Below are 20,621 nucleotides of genomic sequence, written 5' to 3'. Positions count from 1 at the left end.
TATATACTACTTTTAATAATTTTTTTATAATACAAAAATAACAATGATTAATTTTAGATAGGGTTGTTTATCAAACTTAGATATGGAAATTTCCCCGATCCCTGTGGGGATCTGCCCTAAATGGGTCAGGGATAGGGATGATTTTCCCCCTGCAGGGATGGAGATGGGGCAATTTTCATCCCTATTGGCGGGGACAGGGAGAGCACTCCCAACCCCACGTGGACCTGTGTGTGTGTGTGTGTGTATGTATGTATATATGTACACATACATCTATATGTTAATATTTTTAAAAATATGGTTGAATATGTTCAAATCTTTTCTAATAGGATTGTAAATTTTAATTGTTTTATTTATATTTTTTAAATAAAATAAAAAACAAAAACATAATGGTTGACATTATAAAAAAAAATCACAGGGAGTGGGGATCCCCAGGGAGACAGGGATAGGGATAACTTTGTCCTTGTTAGCGGGGATGGGAATGGGGACGTGGATGGTGATTTATGCAGGGACGGGGATGGGGAGAGGCTCCTCGTCCCCGCCCCACCTTGTTGCCATTCCGAATCAAACTAATGAAACTTAATTTTTAAACTTAGTTATTTAAACTTAATTTTTTGAAAGTTATTTTCTAGAATTATTAATTGGTATAAACAAAATTAGTTATTTAAACTTAATTCTTAAGTTTAATTTTTTAAGTTTAAATATTTTGAATTGACCGACCAAACCGAAAATTGACCCAAACCGATATAACCTAAGTGACCAACCCCCCAACCTGACTAGGTCGATTTGTTGGCCAAACAACCTACAACTGAGTCGAACCAACCCGTGAACAATAGTTTAATCTCCAATAATTTTTTAAAATTTAGAGTGAAAATACACAGCAAATTAAATTTAAAAAGCTAAATAATAGTAGTTTAAACTCCAATAATTATCGAAAATTTTCTATTAAATAACAAAAAAATAGATTTATACATAATTATTGAAAATATATTTATCTCAAAAAACAATAAATAATTACTGAAATACAATAAATATTAATTTTAGTATAGATAAATATATAATAAATAAATATAAAGTTTTTAAATTTATTATTAAAAATGATAATTTTTTCAGAGTTATTTTATAGAATTATTTAAATTAATTATTATTAAAAATGATAAATTAATTATTTATTGAAATAAAATCATTATTTAAATTTTAAAATATTAATTACTTATTAAATTTAACAATCCATAAAATTATAGTACTATTAATACATAATTTTGTTATTTTAACTATTTAAAATCTAGTTATGTTAAATATTTTGTTATTTAACTAAATATTTAAAATCTTAATCTACTTATTATAATTGAAATTTAACAAGTAACTATTTAAAATATACTATTAATTGATTCAAAATATTAATTTTAATATTTCATTTTTAATGTTAGATTTTTATTATTTAAATCAAGGTTCAGAATATCAATACGCCCGATACACCGATAAAGGTGTATCGAGTAGTATCGGTAGTTTTTTAATTTTTTAATTTTTTTTCAAATCTAGTTTAGAGGGGCCAGTTTAAGGTCCATCTGCCCCCTAAACTAGTTGAAACCTCGATACACCCTTTGTAGGGGCATATTGGGAATTTCCCGATACCATATGTATTGGTCGATATGGCCCGATACGTGTTAATACTTTGAACCTTGATTTGAATAACATTTAGATTGAATAATCCAAAAAATCATAATTTCTATTGTTTGTACATAATTTCGTTATGAATTTTGTAAATGTATATAATTATTAATAATATGAATATTATTAAATCGGTTATAATTATTTTTTGTATTTTTAATAAATATTTTAAAGTAATTATATACTTTTGTTGGAATATTTAAATAATTCTTAAATTTTTAAATTCAAACTTTCTTTAAATAGATGTAGATAAAAAGTGGGAGAGAAGATAAATAAGAATTATAGATAATTTAAGAGAGAAACTCTCTACTAAATTAGAGATAACTTAGGAGAAAGTTGGGGAGGTCGTTTAGGAGAAATTTTAGGATATTAGATTATTTAGGTTATTGGAACGTGCGTTTGTGTATGTGTGTGTGTGTGTGTGTGTGTGTGTGTGTGTGTGTGTGTGTGTGTGTGGGAGAGAGAGAGAGAGAGAGAGAGAGAGAGAGAGAGAGATTTTAGGAAGATTTTATGGGGAAAAGTAGAGTTTCTAATTGGTAGTTTCAAAAATGATATGGACTAAAAAATTCAAAAATTCATAAAAGGAGAAAATTTTATACTTTTTAATTTTTTAAGAGAGTTAAAAAAGGAAAAAATGGCATAGATTAAGCAATCTGATCGAACTTGACCCAGGTTGGTCAGTTTTTTAGTATTTCTATTGGCTTTGGTTTAGCAACTTTCCAACTTGACTAAGCTAGGTGAATTTCGATTTGTCCATTTGTAGATCGACCAAAACTGAACCAACCCAACCATAGATATATATTAATATTTTATATTTTAAATATATTTTTTAATATGAAAAAGTGAGAAATTTTCCACTAATTTATTAAATTTAAATTTAAAATTTTAAGTTTAAATCTTCTAAAAAAATAAACCAAACCAAAAATATATCCAACTAATACAACTTGAGTTGGTGGGTTTTCACTAATGGTCAATCGTTTCAGGTCACAAACTCTTGATCTAACCAGGTAAATTTGGTTGGCGAAAGAGACTACAATTGAACCAAACCAATCGTTGAACACTCCCAATTTAAGCTAAATTAATAGTCTAATCTCTAATAAATAACAATAGCTTAATCTACAATAATTATAAAAAATTTATAGCAAAATACACAATTATTGAAAATAAATTTATAATGAAAATACAATAGATATCTAATCAAAATATAATAATTACAAAAATATAATAAATACTAAAAATATATTAAATTAGTTAATAAATAGTGTAATCTCAAATAATAGTTTAGCCTCTAATAAATTATAAAAAATACATAATTACTAAAAATAAATTTATAATAAAAATACAATAAATATGATAAATTAAATTTCAAAAGTTAAATACTTGTTGTTTAATCTCCAATAATTATTGACAGTTTACTATTAAATAACAAAACAGAAATAGATTTGTAAATAATTATTGAAAACATATTAAACAAAAAATACAATAACTAATTACTGAAAATAAAATAAATATTAATTTTAGTATATATATAAATATATAATGAATAATGTAAAATTATTACTAATAAATAATTTTTTGAAAGTTATTTTCTACAATTATTAATTGATATAAGTGAATTTAGTTATTAACAATAATTTTTTAGTTATTTAAATAATATTTTTATTTAGATTTTGTAAAATATTAAATTATTATTATTATGAATATTATGAAACTATTATAAATATTTTCTACCTTTAATAATTTTTTAAAATTTATTACATGATTTCATTATTTTAGCTATGTAAAATTTAGTCATGTTAAATATTTTATTATTTAAATATTTAAATAATATGTAAGATATTTAAAATGTTTCATTATTTGAATTTTATTTATTTTAATGTTATTAAATAATATTAAATATTTTGTTATATAATTATTTAGCTATTTTAGTGTATTGATATTTAAGATATTTAGTTATTGAAATATTTAAATAATGTTTTTTTAATTTTTAATTTTTATTATTTGAATAACATTTAAATTTAACAAGTCATAAAATTATAATTTATATTGTTACTACATAATTTCATGATGACTTTTGTAAACATATAGAATTATTAATAATATGACTATTATTAAATCTATTACAATTAATTTTTGTGTTTTGAATGAATATTTTAAAGTTATCATATAATTTTGTTACAATATTTAAATAATTCTGAAAATTTTTATTTGAATTTTTCTTCAGATGGATGTAGATAAAAAATGGGGGAGAGGATAAATAGGAATTAGAGATAGTTTAGGAGGGAATCTCTCCACTAAATTGGAGATAATTTAAGAGATAAATAGGAGTTAGGGATAATTTAAGAGATAAATAGGAATTAGAGACAATTTAGGAGAAAGTGGTGGAAAACGGTGTCACTTGGCTAAACATTAGAAAAGCAAATCCCTCTTTCTTTATGATTGTTAGAAATAGTTAAGCCTATATTATTTTCTTATTGGTTTAATGGGTAATTATATGGAATTAAAAAAATAAAAAATTCAAAAAAAAAGAAAAATTAAGAAGAGGGTTTGGAGCAAGGAGAGACATGGTAACGTGAACTGTCTTGTTATATATATAGATAGATAGATAGATAGATTACAGTTTTATAATAAATAAAAAACAATTAAATGTTGTTGTTTCCTACTTATGAGAAGCTTTTCCTCTTACCCCTAAGAATATAAATTTAATATATTATTTAATTTTGTAAACTTGAGATGAGAAATTATTTGGGTGGATTAAGGAAAGAATTAAGATTGTCTGACTGGGGCATGGGGCAGGGCATAGCTGGAGCTCTCATTCTTAATTAGAAAAAATTTAGGGTTGACAAGAATAGGTGATAAAGTATTATTGTAGGAGCTGAATTGGTCAGTGTACCTTCTGCCCTTACATCCCCTCCGCCCTCCCTATTAAATTAATTATTCTCCATCGCCATAGGGATTTGATTTTGAATTTCTCAGCAAACGAGAAAACAAAACGATAAAATAGGCCACTGGAGATTTTACTCTATTACTGTCGAAAATAAAAGAAAGGAAAAGGAAGGTTATCACGTGAGAATCACGTGTTGTAAATCGAGCATGAGCCGACTTAGAAGAACCAACTCGATCGGCTGAAATTGAATTAGGGGTGGATTCTCTGTCTCTCTCTCTCTCTCTCGCTGTGTATAGATTTATAATAATAATAGCAAAAGTTGATAGGTAGTAATCATGACAGCAATTATTGCTAAAAGGCGAGCAATGCAGACCAAGTTTTCACACCAGGCGTGGCACAAGAAGGCTCAAACTAGGGCCTATTTCCTATTACACACTACACCCCAAAAAGACAAAAATAAACCTCCCCATCACCCCCTACACCATTTCTGCTTCTCTGAAATGCTTTACAGCTCCTTTAGTGTTCATATATCCAGCCTCCTCCTATTCTATGGGGGGGTTTGAATTAGGCCATTAATTAGCAGGAGTAAAAGCTCCAAATGGGTTTTGAACTAGGCCAATAAAGTAGCTGGTAATTAAAGAGGAAAGGCAATAGTCAGAAGGAAAAGTACATGTGCAGAAAAAGGGCTCTGATGAAAGCAATTAAATGGCAATAACAAAGAAGAACATTGGTTGAATGTCCTTGGAGAATCTGATCTCCATTTTGGTTTTTGGAAGTTAAAACTTAAAACCCACAAGTTCAACCACAATCTTCAGGGGTAACACTGAAGTGGATCAAGATTACTGGTTTACTACTATTTAAAGATTAGGTTTAGGCTAATCTAGGCTAGGTATCCGATTGATGAGTATTAAGGTTGGAGAACAAGAGATTACTGTTGTGCATTTAATGCGCTTTTGGAGCTTCTGTTATGGGGAGCATAAACAGATTCAGCTATAGCCAGAACAAGAAATTTGCACAATGTCTTTATGTGGTGTCACATTGTCTTATTTCTCTATAGTTGTTGTGAGGTTTCCTGGTTTTCCTGTGCAACAAAACTCTCTCTCTCTCAACTCTCATGCTGCCCATAGCTGGCAGCTGTGGCACCCTTGTGGTGAAAGGGATAGTTCACTTCGGGTGCTTGCTCATGACAAACAATGTGCCGAGGTCCCCAGTGCTTTGGCCCATTGGATCATCAAAACTAATAACAATCACATTCATGGATAAAAGTCAATGAAGACATATTCTTAGAAATCAATAGAATGCTTCATGGCAAAAAAAAAAGGGATCTACAACTATAATAATAATAATAATAATAATAATAATAATAATAATAATAATATATCACTTTCTTTTAACATCTTTGCAACTCGATCATCTTTCTGCAATTACCTTGCTATAGAGAAAAAGAAATGGTTATCTTTAGTCACAGTCTGGCAGTTTTGATCAGTCAATCCGATCCCAGAATCCAATAATCCTATATAGGAAGTTAGTGCCCTTCACTCCCCACCATCAGGGAAATTTATGAGGGAGGATTAAGGCACAGTTTTAGTCTTACTCCATTTAAATATAACTTAGGGTCCATTTTGGTTCGCAATCAGAATCAGAATCAGAATCAGAATCTTTTGGTATCAGAATCAGAATGGTCTACTCCCATAGTTTGTTTGGTTCATACAAGAATGAGAATGAAAATTAGAATAAGTAGGAATGAGATTTCATTCTCAAGAGAGAAATAGGAAATGGCCATTCCCTCAAATGGGGGAATGTCATTCTAGAAAGAATGGGAATGGGATTCCGATTCTGCCGAACCAAACAGTTAGAATCAAAATAGCCTATTCCAGACCCCTATTCCTGCGAACCAAAAGGGGCCTTAATTGTACCCAACCTGAAAGTGCAGGGTTTTGGTTCATGAACCAGCGATTGAACCGTAGCTTTATCTGCTGATGGGTACCTGGAAACAAATAAGTAGCTGAATTTGGTGCTTCATTGAGGATTTGTAGATTGGCTGGGCCTCAGTACTTGACACGTGTATAGGTCCCAATAAAGATAATGTGAACCAAAAGAAATTTTCAGCCTCTAACAGAACTGTATTTTCTTTCATCCAAATGAATAAATAAAGCAGAAAGAACATCATGGGATCATCTATTCAGATTGGTTTTTGATCTACTTTATCCCTTTGTGCCCATTCAATGGTGTATGCTCATCCTTTTATCATTTGAGAATGCATTCTAAGTTCAATGTAAAAGTGTGTGAAATAATGCAACTAATATTCTTTAATTGTCACTCCTGAACACGAATTCTCAAACATTATTTCCTTCTTTCTGTTGTTTATCATACTTTTCAACACCTCTTCATAATATATTAGTGCCTACAATACATATTGGTAGTCCAATATTATAGTATAGGCACATATTATTCTGATTTGTCATTGTCTATTATAAACATTCACATTCCTATCAATTACTTGTGCCTAAATTTTAGGTCCCATCTAGGTTGCTTTTTTATACAAAACATCCTGGTTGGATAATTTAATAAAGGTATGTTTGAATGATTAACATCAAATGAAAAGCCAATTAAACTGAAATAATTCCTTTCATCTTATCCGACCATAAATTATATATATATATATGTTATAATATATTGGGTTGAGGGGTACGTACCTCAAAAAATTATTCAATTTTTATAAGTATAAAAGGATTCTTCTCTTGTATGGGTAGGCATCAAGTACCAGAAAAGGGACCAAATATTGCAGCTGATATGTGTTGAGAACAAAATGTAACTTCCCAAGTATGAATCAGACCTGTACAAATTAGGACCAGGATAGAAGAAGAGAAAAAAGAAGCAGCATATATAGTAGGGCCAGTGTGGTACTAGGAGCTGGGCAATCCATGTGGTTGAGAATCCTAGTTTCAAGTTTTGATTGATTTTTCAAGTGTGTAGGAAAGGGCCAAAAATCCATCCACAACTCCAAGGTTGTGAGACACACCAGTACTATTTGGGGTACAGATGGTTGACAGGATACCCATACAAGGACCCTTTTTTCTTTGTCCTGTTTGATCTGTTTTTCTAGAAAAAAGAATGGTTGATTTATCCAGTTAGGATAATTAAGGTTCACATGCATTGTATAGGAATCTACAGGAGAGAATATAGAATATAAATGAGCACTAAGCTTAGAATATGATGACAATACTTGCTTACAAGGATGCATACCTTCTCTAGAAGAAGCATAAAAGGATATTAGAAGCTTCATTTTGTCCAGTAGCAATTAATCCCAATTCAGTTTTCATGGTTTAAACTTTAAACACCTTGTCTTAGTGGTTGAGTTTTTGGATCAATTCATTGAGAGGTAGAATAAAGAATAACGATACTATCATATATGGCGATCGATTATTTTGATTCTGCACCAGAAACTGGTCACCAAAAGAGCTTAGACGTAGAAAAAGGCTAATGGGGACAGACAAACAGATACAGCCATTAAAAACATCAGGGTACAGACATTAAATCATGAAGCTTCATGGACTTGATCATTTAATTTGCCCAGAAGCACAATTCATAATCTTCACAGATTCCCCCCCAACAAAAAACACCCATTTTATAACAGCTATTCTGATTCGTGAGGTGTGAGTGTGACTACAAATTAGAGCGAGGTCCCCCCAACCAAATCTAACCCGACTAACACAGACCCATTTAAGAAACCGGACGTGTTTGCAGTCGGTTTGGCGGGTCGGATCCGAGATTGTCGCCCTAATATGGTATTATATACATTTTTTTTTTCAAAATTTTCCTTACTTTTTTTTTTAATGTTTTGCCTTTGTTGGAGTGTAAAGTGGGAGCACGTGCGAACCCCAAAGAATGAAGAAAGACCCTCCACCCAACTCCTTTGGGCTTTGTAGAAACCAAAATTTTCTATGCAAAAGGAAAGGGCCCCATTGCAATTACCAAGGGATCACATTCTACTTTAAGATAGTTAAGCTGTTAAAGACACTCCTCTCTCTCTCTCTCTAAAGTATAAAGTGTGAGAAGGAAGTGCAAACATATAAAAATCATCAATTAGATTTCATATTTACGTAGGAATATAATATGCTTCTGCTTTGGGTCTTACAGCTTGATAGGAAGGACATGCTTCTTTTTCACCCTTCTCCTTTTTTCTGCTTTCTGTCTCTTTTGTCTCCTTGTCTTTCTTTCTTTCTTTTATCTCTCTCTCTTTTTCTTTCTTCTTTCTTTTCTCTGATTTCCAAATGGGTACCTGATTCTCATTACCATCCATCCCTTCAGAGATATAATGATTTCAAAATGAGTACTCCACCAGATGATGAGATCAAAATCAAACTGCCCTGCCCAGGGTGAACTCTAGATTGGGCTTCTTGGGGCTCGTCCCTGTCCCTGCTGTGAGGCTTGATGAGTTCAAATCCGATATTCTTTCATAGTTTAAGCTTTTTGGGCCCATCTCCTTCTGAAACAAAACAAAAAAAGCATTAAGTCTTAAAAAAAAAAGAATGTGTAGGATAGGAAAGTGTAATCATACTCCTATTCTCACTTTTAGGGTAAGATATAAAGAAACTGAAAATGAAGTCTTCTTGACTAAGAATATATATGGAAGAGCAATGACTCTTGTCCTTGTCAAATAGCCTATCATACTCCTATTATTTCATTCATGCATGGGCCCACTAACTCATCTATCTCTCGATCATCCATCAGTAGGTTAGATCATACTCTAACTATTCTAATTTAATCTTCTTTTCTTTTTTTTTTTTTTTTGGGGGGGGGGGATTTGCAAAAGAAAAAGTAAGTTGTCTGTATCCCATGAAACCACTTCTCTCCTTGGACTTCGAAAATGACATAAGTGCCCCTTGACTTTGAAATGACCAAATTACCCTTTGAAAGGTTCTTGTCTTTTTTTTTTTTTTCCTGTTCTCATCCCCTTTTCTCTCTTGCCTCTTGCTTAAGGAAAAAGAGAGGAGAAATAGATATTATTCCTTTTCTCATTCCCATATAGAACATGCATTTTCAATTTCCTGTCAAATTCAGAAGCTCAAGGTTATTCCGAACGAGACATCATGAGTTATAAGTGGGTACCTCAAAAGGTGGTGTGTGTCCAACGGAATCCCTTGGTTTGCCATGCAACCAAGCTTCCCTGCTGCAAATCAGCACAAGCACAAAGAGAGAATATTTCCTATCAGTGGAAGCCATGCATCAAAACATAAAAAAAAAAAAGCAAACTGATAAAAGAAAGCAATATTTTACTATTAACTTGTTTACAACTATCCTTAGCTTTATCATTATTTGTGGTGATTGAAATAAAGTAGAACCCCTCCCCCCATGTGATAGCCCATTATCCATAACAAGAAATAGCAAGGAAGCTTCATGGGGCATAAGCTTTGGCACCAAGGTTTCTACCCCCTTGGTGGGTCCCATTTGGTTGCCTTTAAGTGACCCCACAAAATCCCAAGGAAAGAGATATCTCCATTTCAGGTGGATTTGTCATGGGTGCATGTCTTGGAATGTTAGGAAGAGCTGATGATTCCTTCACTTTCTTTTTCAACTACTGAAAGGGATTATTACCTCATCATGGTTTTTTAGTGTTCAACTATTCTAGACAGACAGAACAAAGCATATATCACCACTTGTGCTTCTTTTTTTGATTAATCGGCCTTTCTGCTTCTGGTTTTTGTGTTTGCACACGCACGCACGCACGCACATACACGCACAAAGAGAGAGAGAGAGAGTCCACGCACATACAGCATTATTCATCCATAAAATGGTTAGGACACTGAGAGAGTATCTGTACCTGAGAACTTGATCAGGTAGCTGTTCTATTAATAGAACTGAACTCATATTTATTCTTCAATGCTGTTAATAGAAACAGCAAGCAGACATGGATACTCATTTAGAATCCATATCTACCTTACCCTTAGTCTTCAGGTTTGTAAAAAGGAAAGATGGAAAGAAAATAAATATAACCAAACAAAAGAAAAGTACTTCACATGTCCCTTTTACATGCTTCTTGGGGCCAAAAAAAGAACTAAAGTCTCCATCCCAAACAATTTCTGCCAATACTCTACAAGTGCAGCATTTTCAGAATGATACTCCATTATATGTGTCAGTGAATTAACATAAATGCACTTATTGTCTAAATTAAATCCAAAAATGCAAGTCAGAAATTACACCATTTTGCTTCTTGAGAATTCACATGGCTATTTAAGTACTCAAACAACTGGCTGGTTCCAAACAAAGCTCAAGATTCAAAACACAGATCGATCCATTTATCTCTCATGAAAACATCAATGAAGCACATTATCATCATCTCATGGGTGATGGTCAAACTCAAAACTCAAGCAGATAGAAAAACAGTCTCACCTGGAGGAATTATTGCTCCAGAGGCCACAGTAATCCTGATCTTGATGCATACTTTGCCTACCCTGTTGCACTGTTAGCTCAGAACCTCGTGATTCATGCATGATATCATCAGAAACCTCTCCTGCTGACCCATTGTCGAATCCATCCGGTTGGCCTGCCATAAGCAACAATAAGTGCCCATCATACAAAATACGACTGTCTCCAGACTCAAGAACCTCACCTAGAACTGAGGGAAAAAAGATCACAAGGTAGACATGTAAGGAACACGGTAATTACCAGATGCTGCAGGTCTATCTGTAGTCTTTACGGTTCGATACATCTGCAACCAAATGCAAATCAAGGATGTAGATGACCACTATTACAATGCTAATTCCTCTAAAGCACATACACATGAAATCAATGTACACAAGTAAATATGGCACGCAGAGATAAGCTTAAACACTACTTCTACCCACAAAAAAAAAAAAAAAAAAAAGCTTAAACACAGGTCTTAGTACGGTGCAAATTAATACATATATGTGAGTGAGACATCAGCATTCATGTATGGGTACATGTATGTATGCATGTCTGATTCTATATATGCACGGAACGGACTTTAAGGGGTTAACCTATGAAAAGGGAAGAAGGAAAAGCTCCTCCCGACGGTAGATAACAAGGCCACGTTGCCCATGTTTGAGAGAATCTTAAACTTACATGAAAACATGAGTTACGAGGCCGTGCTTTTCTACCAGCAGCCGAAGGTCCTAATTCTTACGCTCTTCCTTGGAAGGAAGGACTGAACTCTAAATTCCCCTTAAATAAACACGTTAACCATGATTCTGGGTTGGTTTAGGGTAACCCGGGGAAGAAGAAATCATTGAGAAATGATGGCGTTTCGTACTTGGATTTTGCTGTTTTCTCTGTAAAAGGAAAAACAATTATCTTTTTCCTAATGGGCGTTCTTAATCTATTATATTGTACAATGCAGACCGGAATTACAGGATGTAGATAGTTCTTTAATCTGCAAAACTTAGTTAGGAAATCGGCTCGGCTCGGCTAGGACTGGTTTTGAATTCCTTGGGCTTTGTCTTATTACTCGTCTTCTCAGATGAATATTACTATTTACTATTTTTAAATGTTTCTCTACCTCTGTTTGTTTTTACGAATGGTTTCTTCTTCCAAGCATAAAGCAACCTGTTAACTTGCAGAACCCAGATATTTCGAAGAAAAGAGAGAGAGAGAGAGAGAGAGAGAGAGAGAGAGAGAAGGGTTGAGGGTTTGAGCGACCCTTTGCAGAGAAATCTCGGAGTTTGCAATGTCTGTGATAAACTTTCCAGTAATGTAGGCCGGAAAACGCAACTTTAAGCTTTCAAACACGACGACAACTGTATCAAAGACTACAACTTAAAGGAGTAAAACAAATAAGAAGGAAACAACGGAGGAAAAGGTGGAAACTAAAGAAGATACTCGAAGATTTTCTTCAATTTATAAAAAAAACCATTTGATTTTCAGGCAAAGATCGAAAAACCCAGTTGAGATTTTTAAAGATTATGAGATTATTTTACCTGTAAATGAGATTTTACATGAGCCAGGGTGAGATCCTTCACATCCATCAGCTCAAGAACGGATTTGGGTGTAGCCCCTGAAATCCCATCAAACAAATCAGTACAACATCAATAGACACTATTTCTAGCTCTTGGAGCCCATAAACGAAGGAGATAAATTGCAAAAAGGAAAAAGGAAAAGCAAAGCCTACTTTCGTGGCCACCCAATAACTCAACTGCGTGAACGAAGCGGGCATGGAGGGTGGTAGTCCAGCGCATTCGAGGAGCTCGCATGCTTCGCTTGGCTGGAAACCTCGATAAGAATCTCGATCTCATGAGACTTTGATGAGCAGGGAAGGAAGTTGAAGTGGTAGTGGTAGTAGTAGATGCAGAAGAATCTAGCGTGTGTTGGGGAACGAAAGGGAAGGAAGGAAGGTTATGATAGACGGGAATTCCTCTTATGGGTTTTAAGAATCCAAGCTCTTGCTGAAGTGCTTGTTGTTGATGTAGATATTGATTTTGCTGGTTCTGATGGTGGTGATGATGGTGTTGATTGGCATGGATTAGGTTGCTGTGGCCATGGTGGAGAAGATGGTGAAGATGATTAGAGTTAGTTTCTGAGGTCCTGGGATTCGACAAGGAGAGCTCGAAACCAGTATCGCTTTTTGCCATTGAAGTGATTGTGTTATTGGAGTCTAGGGCTCTCCTCCAGAAACCCAAGTCTAACTCTTCATCTGTTCTTCTCCATCCTGATGTCGGTTTGCTGTTCGGGGGACTAATTTGAAGTGATAAATCGGGTTGGGCCGGAAAAAGCTCCATCACAGGCGAGCAACAACACCTGTAAATCTCTACAGCTATTTTTCCCCCTTTTCTTTCTTCTCCGACTTGTTCTATCAGTGTTCTCTTTGGACGAGGAAAGAAGAGCTTTGGGCAGTTCCGACGGTGTGGATGATGAATTTTAGGATTATAGATTTCAGGGTTTTATTCTGATGGGGTTGATGAATTGGTGGAGTAGTTGCAGAGGTTGGGGAGTTGGGAGAGAGGAGGTGAATAAGAGAGTGTGGGAGAGAGAAAGACAGATGGAGAGAGACACGGACACAGAGAGAAGGGCGAGCGGAGGACAAGGTGTGAAGTGAAATGGTTGTTTCTTGCTTGTTTGTGTGAAGTATATGTGAGAAAATGACACTTAAGGAGGCTAGAGAGAGAGAGAGACTGCTTAACACTTGATTCCCTTTTTACTCCTTTTCCCTTCTTTTTCTTTGAGAGAAAAAAGGAAATTTTAGTGAAAGCTTTAACGTGTGCATTTGTCTCTCAACCACTAAAGCCTACCTCCCCTCTGTTCTCCTCCCTCTCTTGGTGAAAGTTTGGTTGGTGCTTCTTTCCATAAACCCACAATTTCACAATTTTGGAGATTTGACTTGATCAAACCCTAATTCCACATCCTTGGATTTGTTTATTTTCCCTTAATCACCCGCTTCATAATCTTGAACCCCTCTTTCTTACCACCTAAAGTATTTTGCTTTTTAACTTCAAATCCACATAACCAGTTTTTATCTCTCCAAACAAATTGAGGATTTGTTTGGATGGACTAGAACCAAGAAAGGAGCTAGCTATTCATTGGTAGCCTTGCAGGTATGCTAGTCCTATAAAATGGTACATTTTCCCATTTTCTGGTGTACCCCCCCCCCCCCTCCCTCCCTCCCTTCAGCCCCTACTCTACAATTTGCAGATAAGAATAAAAAACCGCCCTTTCTAACAGATACTTTGTTTCCCCTTATTTGGACTAAGAACACACCCATCACATGAGAAAACCTGCATCCAAACATGTCCTTAATGTTCATGCATTTTGGAGGAAAGATGTACAGGAGTTGTGCCGACCCCAACTAGATATATATTGAATGTCAAAACAATAAGCAACATGTATATAGGACATATTGAAAAAGCATGCCAATTGAATGGTCCAACCATTCGATCAACTGTCAACTTTCAGATGGTGGACAATATTATTGTAAGGGCCTGTAATATGTCCTATATATGTTCATATACAGTTAAGATCAATCTATCTAACTTATTCATTGTTCAGTCCTAATCTGATGGCTATCATACCATTATTGATCAATGAGAGTGAAGTGTACATAGGATTTAATTTTGTATATTAATTCTATTTTTCTTTTCTTTTTTGGTGGTGGGGTGGGGTAGAAAGTTGTTTCTAGGTTGTATTCTAACTTCAAATATATATGGGCTTTCTTCCCTTTATCTTATCTTCTCTTAGGTGGGTCAAGAGATGGTAGGGCCAAAGAAATCATACATCTAGGAGCCATTGATTGGGTACATTCACAGTCTTGTGTCCATATCAGTTCTAGGGTCTACCCTCTATACTGTATGTATAGTACTTTTGCCATTTAAGACTTTGCTGCACCTTCTTCTTCTTCTTCTTTACAAAACAAGTGAAACAAAATGAATCACTTGTGCCACGTGGCAAAGTTTTTTATACTGAAACTGCAAGAGCTAAGTGCTGAGATGGGAAACATGTTTACAGTCTTTTGGACCACCTCCATAGCTGCTACATGTAAGATTTCCAGCTTGGTGGGCCAGCACTCAGAAAACCTATTAACATTATTATTTAAGGTACTGTTACAATACGAGTATTGAATACTAGCTAGTACATTTATTTGTACTTAGGGTCTGTTACAATCAAAGGGCAGTGGTGTAACACTGTGGATGGCTTTGTTAGTCAATGAAGACGCACCATATTAAGTGCAGTAAGCACAATGTGGTGACTGCATTTCAGATGCAAATTCCATCCCCACCCCAAATTTCTGAATCAATCCTAGGTCAGCCAGAGTCCCGAAAAGTGGTAGGGTTTCGTCAACCCAAATTCATCACTTAATCCTCTAGCTTAATTAGGTTTCGAGCTTTTTCTTTAAGGAATTTTCATTAAACACCAAACAAAACTGAGATATTGTAGTACTCACTACTTCAAGCCAAATGAACAATTCTAATTACAAACATATTTCTACTAGAAATTACGTGAGACATTTTTTTTCAATGTCTGAATCCAAAATTTTCATAAACTTGCATGGCTTAGTCATCATGATTCATGGTTCCATTGGGTACCTTAAAATTTTTATCATTCAACATCTAGAATGAATGAACTTTTGAACAAAAGATAACTTATTATTAGTGGTTTAGAACTTAAAATCTATTTATTAGATTGAATTTTCTACTTAGGTTATTTTCCACTAAAATGTTTGATTAAATTAATGACAACTTAAATGTTATGTATCGCTTTTAACTTACTAATTCATTCTGTTGGTTTTCATTGCTGATTGAGAAATTTTATTAAAGATTACTAAAACAATTTTTGTGCATCCAACTTTGAAACTTTTAATCTAGATGATCAATTTGATATAGGTCAATCAAGTTTGAGTTGAATTTGTTCCAAACTACATTTTCTCCTTTTATTATTAGGTGGATAAAGGATTAAATCTTGGTTTCAGAAAAAGTTTTAGAACAACTTTTGTTCTAAAATGTTTTAGTAATGGAAAATTTCAAAATAATAATTAATTTGTTAGTAATGAAGCACTTCTTCACTTAAAGTAAATTTAAGGAGAGGGACAGTCAAAGTATATAATAAGAAGCCAACCATTTGAAACAATGGAATATTTGTTAACCCATTGATCTTAGGGTATTTGGTTCGTAGTTGGAATTGGAATTGAAATGGGTCTATTCCTCCCACCTGTTTGGTTCATATGGGAATTGGAATTAGCTGGAATGAATTCTCATTCCCCCAAGGGAGGCGGAGGGAATGTTCATTCCCTCAAATGGGGTTATGCCATTCCACTAGGAAATGGAATGAGATTCCAATTCTGCCTAACCAAACAGTTGGAAACATAATGAACCATTCTAATTCTAATTCCATACCCTTATTCCCACAAACCAAACAGACCCTTATTCTATTTTAGATAACCATATATATTTGGTCAAGTTCTGTTTAGGAGTACACAATATACTCATAGGTGAAAAACTTGAAAGAATAGAATAAAAAAACCTAGGGATAGCTCCAATAGGTGATTAAATGAGAAAATGCTAAGATGATTTCATCATGTGCATAGAAGACAACATAGCACCCATAAAAAGTTATTTGTTGCAAGTTGAAGAGCTAAAAGGCTTAGAAGTACACTAATAAGGACTTGGGTCAAAGTAGTAAGAAATGATTTAAGTGCTTATAACCAAGGATTAAAATATTGATACGATACACTCAATGTGAGGCATATGGTATCAGCATTGGTGGACATGGGTACAAATTATACTATGACTAAGAGTGTATCCTCTTAATCGTGCATAATGGTATGATAAGCCTTGATATTGGGCCATATTGCACCATATAGATGGATACTTCAATACATAGTGATACAGAGGTGTACTAGCCCCTAGTTTTACAACTGATATATAATTTTGAGTCTTTTGATCCCTTTTAGACTTGCCATGTGCGCATGTGGCCATCTCAAAAGCGTATATAATGATAATAGAGTTATTATTCGAAGAAATAATAATGTATTTATGATTTGAAGAAATAGAATTATTATTTATATAAAAGCTTTAAATAAAAAATTTTCCCCCAAAAAAATAATAAAATTGAATAAATAATCTGATATTTAATTTTTTTAGTAATGTTATTGCATGATATGTACACGTTTTAAATTGAATGGTTAAACATGATGATGAGTCTATGGGAGGCACTCTAATTTAGTGTTTTTTCTTTTTTACACTTAAGGCTGCATTTGGAAACAATGCAAATATGTAGAGTGTAAAATGATTCATATAAATTACAAAGTTGGGTTAGTTTTGCATTGACAATTTTACCTTCTTACCAAACAAACTTTTAGCTGTAATGGATACAAACATGAATTTCAATAAAGCATATGCTTTTTTTTTTTTATCAAAAGTCCACTTGAATGCAAATTTACTTCTTTTTTATTAGTGTACTTTTACAACTTATTATCAATATAAATATGCATTGATATGTCATTTGTCAATGCATAAATGTAATGTTGTCAAATACAGACAAAAGTGAACTAAAGTGCAGATTTATTCTGAACCAAAATTTACACTCCATTTGCATCGTTTCCAAATACAGCCTAAGGGAACTGTGCCAAAGAGTAAAGTTAGAAGGGAAGGTCAAGGCTAAATTGTTACTCCAACTTTCACGGGAGATTGTTTCTTATTCATTTTGTTAATTATGAGACGATGGGAAAATTTATAGGTTTATGAGGAAATACACATATAGGTTAATGAGGCAAATTGAACTGATATGTAATTAGTCTTCTTTTTTTTTTTCCTGTATTCCACCAACAAGAAAAAGAAAGTTTAGCCACATATCATGTGATTTGAGGTATAGACTCTCTTTTTGGTTGGGTGTAGACTCCTTAGGGTGGTCTTAAATCACAGAATTTGATTTTAATTCGAAGAAAAAAAAAAAACAAAAAACATTAGTCTGTCCATTTGAGTGGGTCACTGATTTGTGGACGAGATGAGATGAAAGTAGGAACCCCGGTCCCTATTTGAAGTCTAAACTGACCAACTCATTGGTGCAAGTTGCTAGGGAAGAGTGAGTGTATAGGATAGGTTCCTATAGAGCTTTATAACTAGTAAGTAGTAAATTCCAATTTGAATAGGGACCAAAGCAACAGAGAGCTCTACATGATACCACAGTAAATAGATTTATGGTATGCATATAATGAATGTATTTTCTTTCTTTTTTTTTTTTTACCAAAACCATGTTGAATGGTGTACTTTACAAAAATATGAAAATTTTTCTTTAATAAACATGTAATTCATTAAAATTACTGGTTTGTAAAAATTATGAAGTAAAGTAGTGTGGAATATTTTATATTAATACAAATATATTTATAAATATTTATATATTAATAAAAAATAATGGGGCCATTGCTTGGAACGATTGTAAAATCTCATCAGCTGAGAAGGGAGAGAAGGAAGGTTCGAATCTAAGAGTGGCCACTTCATGCAAAAAACTGTCAGAATTTAGGTTTGTTTCCAGTGGAACTCTCCCAACACCCTACATATATACAGTTGGAACCAGCATTTGGTAATGCCTTTTAATGTACTAATTTCTAAAACCATTTTTTATTCCTAAAACTATTTCATAGATGTACCTTTCAATTATAGGGTTTTATCATCGCATTAAGAGTAGTGAAATCTCACATGGGGTTCAACATCTCTAGATGTAGCCTGTAGGTATAAAATTGCTGAACTATGTGGAATCTTGTGTGTTCTATATCTTTATTCTTTCTTTTCCTGATTTTCCTAGTTACTTTTTTTACAGTATAAGTTATTAGAATTAAGCCACTCAAATTTGCAAAGAATACCAACAGAAGGCAAGAATATAGTGATAGTTAAACACAAGTAGTCATCCAATATCATAAGCTAGAATAGCTTATTTTGTCGTGGGGCCCATACAATATTGAACGGTGATGACCTCCTAAAGCTACACAATATGTTACACGTGGGGATTTATGGGCTCCACCTTATTTACAAGCTCTAAAACCACAGGACCCATATGTTCAATCTCAGCCTCTGAGGCCCATACCTGCCCATGTTTCTATTGAAAGGACCAGGCCTGCTGCTGGATGGGTCCCATCTAAACGGGTGCCTACATCAGAAATCAGAACCCCGGTATGATTGAATGAATGAACTTTCACCATCCGATTTACACGTCATCTTCAAAGCTTTGCTCATCTTGGATCAATTTAATGATGGGCCCCAATCCCTGTGCTTTGTCAGATGTAAATTTCTTAGGTGGGTCCACTCAATGACCTAAAACACATAGACACTTGACAGGTGGCAAGATTTTGCACACTATGACCTCCCATTCCATCCCATACCCAACAATATGTCGTCCCATGACATTCACTAGTAAATTCTAATTAACATCTCGAACTGCAGCAAGGAACTTCAATTTCAATACTTCATAAACCATACCAAACTCGACGATCTTTATCTCTGTCCACAGTCCACACTGCAACCTTGGACATTAAGATGGGCTTATCCTAATTTGATAGCTCGCGAGATACAAAATACCTTTCTACATAAAGAAAGATACTTTTGGCTCTTGGAAAGAAGACACATAGCTTTTAATGCCTTTAACATGTCTATAAGCATTGGTAAGCGTTACTTTGCTTTTAGTGCCCCTTTCAGATCATCACCCATATCTATGTATCCACACAAATTGGCAATCCCAGCATTTCATGGGGTCCCTTCCCTCTCCTTTCCTCCTTAACCAACAGTCAACACTCTTTCACATTCACTCTTTCTACCCCAAACCCACTACACTTGCCCTCTTTTTTTTTCTTTTCTTTTCTTTAATTGATAATTAATTTTTTAGGGTTTCAACTTGAAGAGCAGAAGAGTATTCCTTTCCAAGTTCCAACCCATTAATTGTATATTATTTAAGGCATCTCGATTTTCTTTTTCTTTTTTTGTGATAATTAAGAAAACCCATTTGATCCAAGTTTGAGATCCATGCGACTGATATGGGGATCTCCAATAGAAAACGACATTAGAGCTTACCAGAAGAATCCTCATAATCACTTTAATTGGGTCTTCCAAGGGTCTCTGACAGCATTGGAAGGCCTAATAGTAATTTGTGTCTGTTTGTTTATTTAATTAATAATATTACAATGTTAATGACACTAGACAGGGATCAGATATCAAAGACTGACAATTGTTTTTTCTATTGCTAATAGTTTATGAGGATGGATTTTATATCACCAGGGCCAGGGGGGATTGTCAACTCTTCATGGGAAATGAGAATTAGGGTTTTAAATAATCATGTTTAAGAAACTTGTGAGGAATAAAAAAATGGGGCAAGAGCATCTAAGATGTTGGAGAGGAATTCGATGTCATTAATCATGTCTATGCTTCCCTAGGCCATGACTGCTATGTGATTGGGTAGGCATCTTACATTAATACTCAAAGAAATTAATCTAGAATATCATAGTTTTGGTTTATTTTGACTTGAGAACAGCTTGGAGCCTTAGACCATGTGATTTCTTTAATTATTCAAAGAAAGGAATGTGGTGACTGATAAGGATACCTCATAACACTAGCTAGAGTATTTCTATCTTTTT

At 33.9% G+C, this 20,621-nt stretch overlaps 1 protein-coding gene across 4 annotated transcripts; it reads right to left on the bottom strand.

Annotated features, from left to right (window-relative positions):
* Nucleotides 1-8,626: 8,626 nt before the first annotated feature.
* LOC148880930 (putative transcription factor KAN2) lies at nucleotides 8,627-14,155 on the bottom strand. Of its 4 annotated transcripts, none has more exons than XM_088963026.1 (6): nucleotides 12,684-14,155; nucleotides 12,493-12,569; nucleotides 11,225-11,267; nucleotides 10,949-11,102; nucleotides 9,668-9,728; nucleotides 8,627-9,044 (listed from the first exon to the last, which is right to left on the bottom strand). In XM_088963026.1, exons 1-6 carry the CDS (start codon nucleotides 13,288-13,290, stop codon nucleotides 8,916-8,918), a joined length of 1,071 nt encoding a protein of 356 aa, XP_088819152.1. In that variant the 5' UTR covers nucleotides 13,291-14,155; the 3' UTR covers nucleotides 8,627-8,915. The 4 variants fall into 4 exon arrangements, with proteins under 4 accessions (XP_088819152.1, XP_088819153.1, XP_088819154.1 ...); XM_088963027.1 differs by having other exon boundaries at nucleotides 9,668-9,725; nucleotides 12,684-13,634; XM_088963028.1 differs by having other exon boundaries at nucleotides 8,627-9,041; nucleotides 12,684-13,633.
* Nucleotides 14,156-20,621: the final 6,466 nt, after the last annotated feature.

This window comes from Nelumbo lutea, chromosome 1 (genome assembly GCF_056320005.1).
Source record: "Nelumbo lutea isolate HS-2025 chromosome 1, American lotus-T2T, whole genome shotgun sequence".
NCBI lineage: Eukaryota > Viridiplantae > Streptophyta > Magnoliopsida > Proteales > Nelumbonaceae > Nelumbo > Nelumbo lutea.
This window is presented reverse-complemented; position numbering and strand designations above follow the sequence as displayed.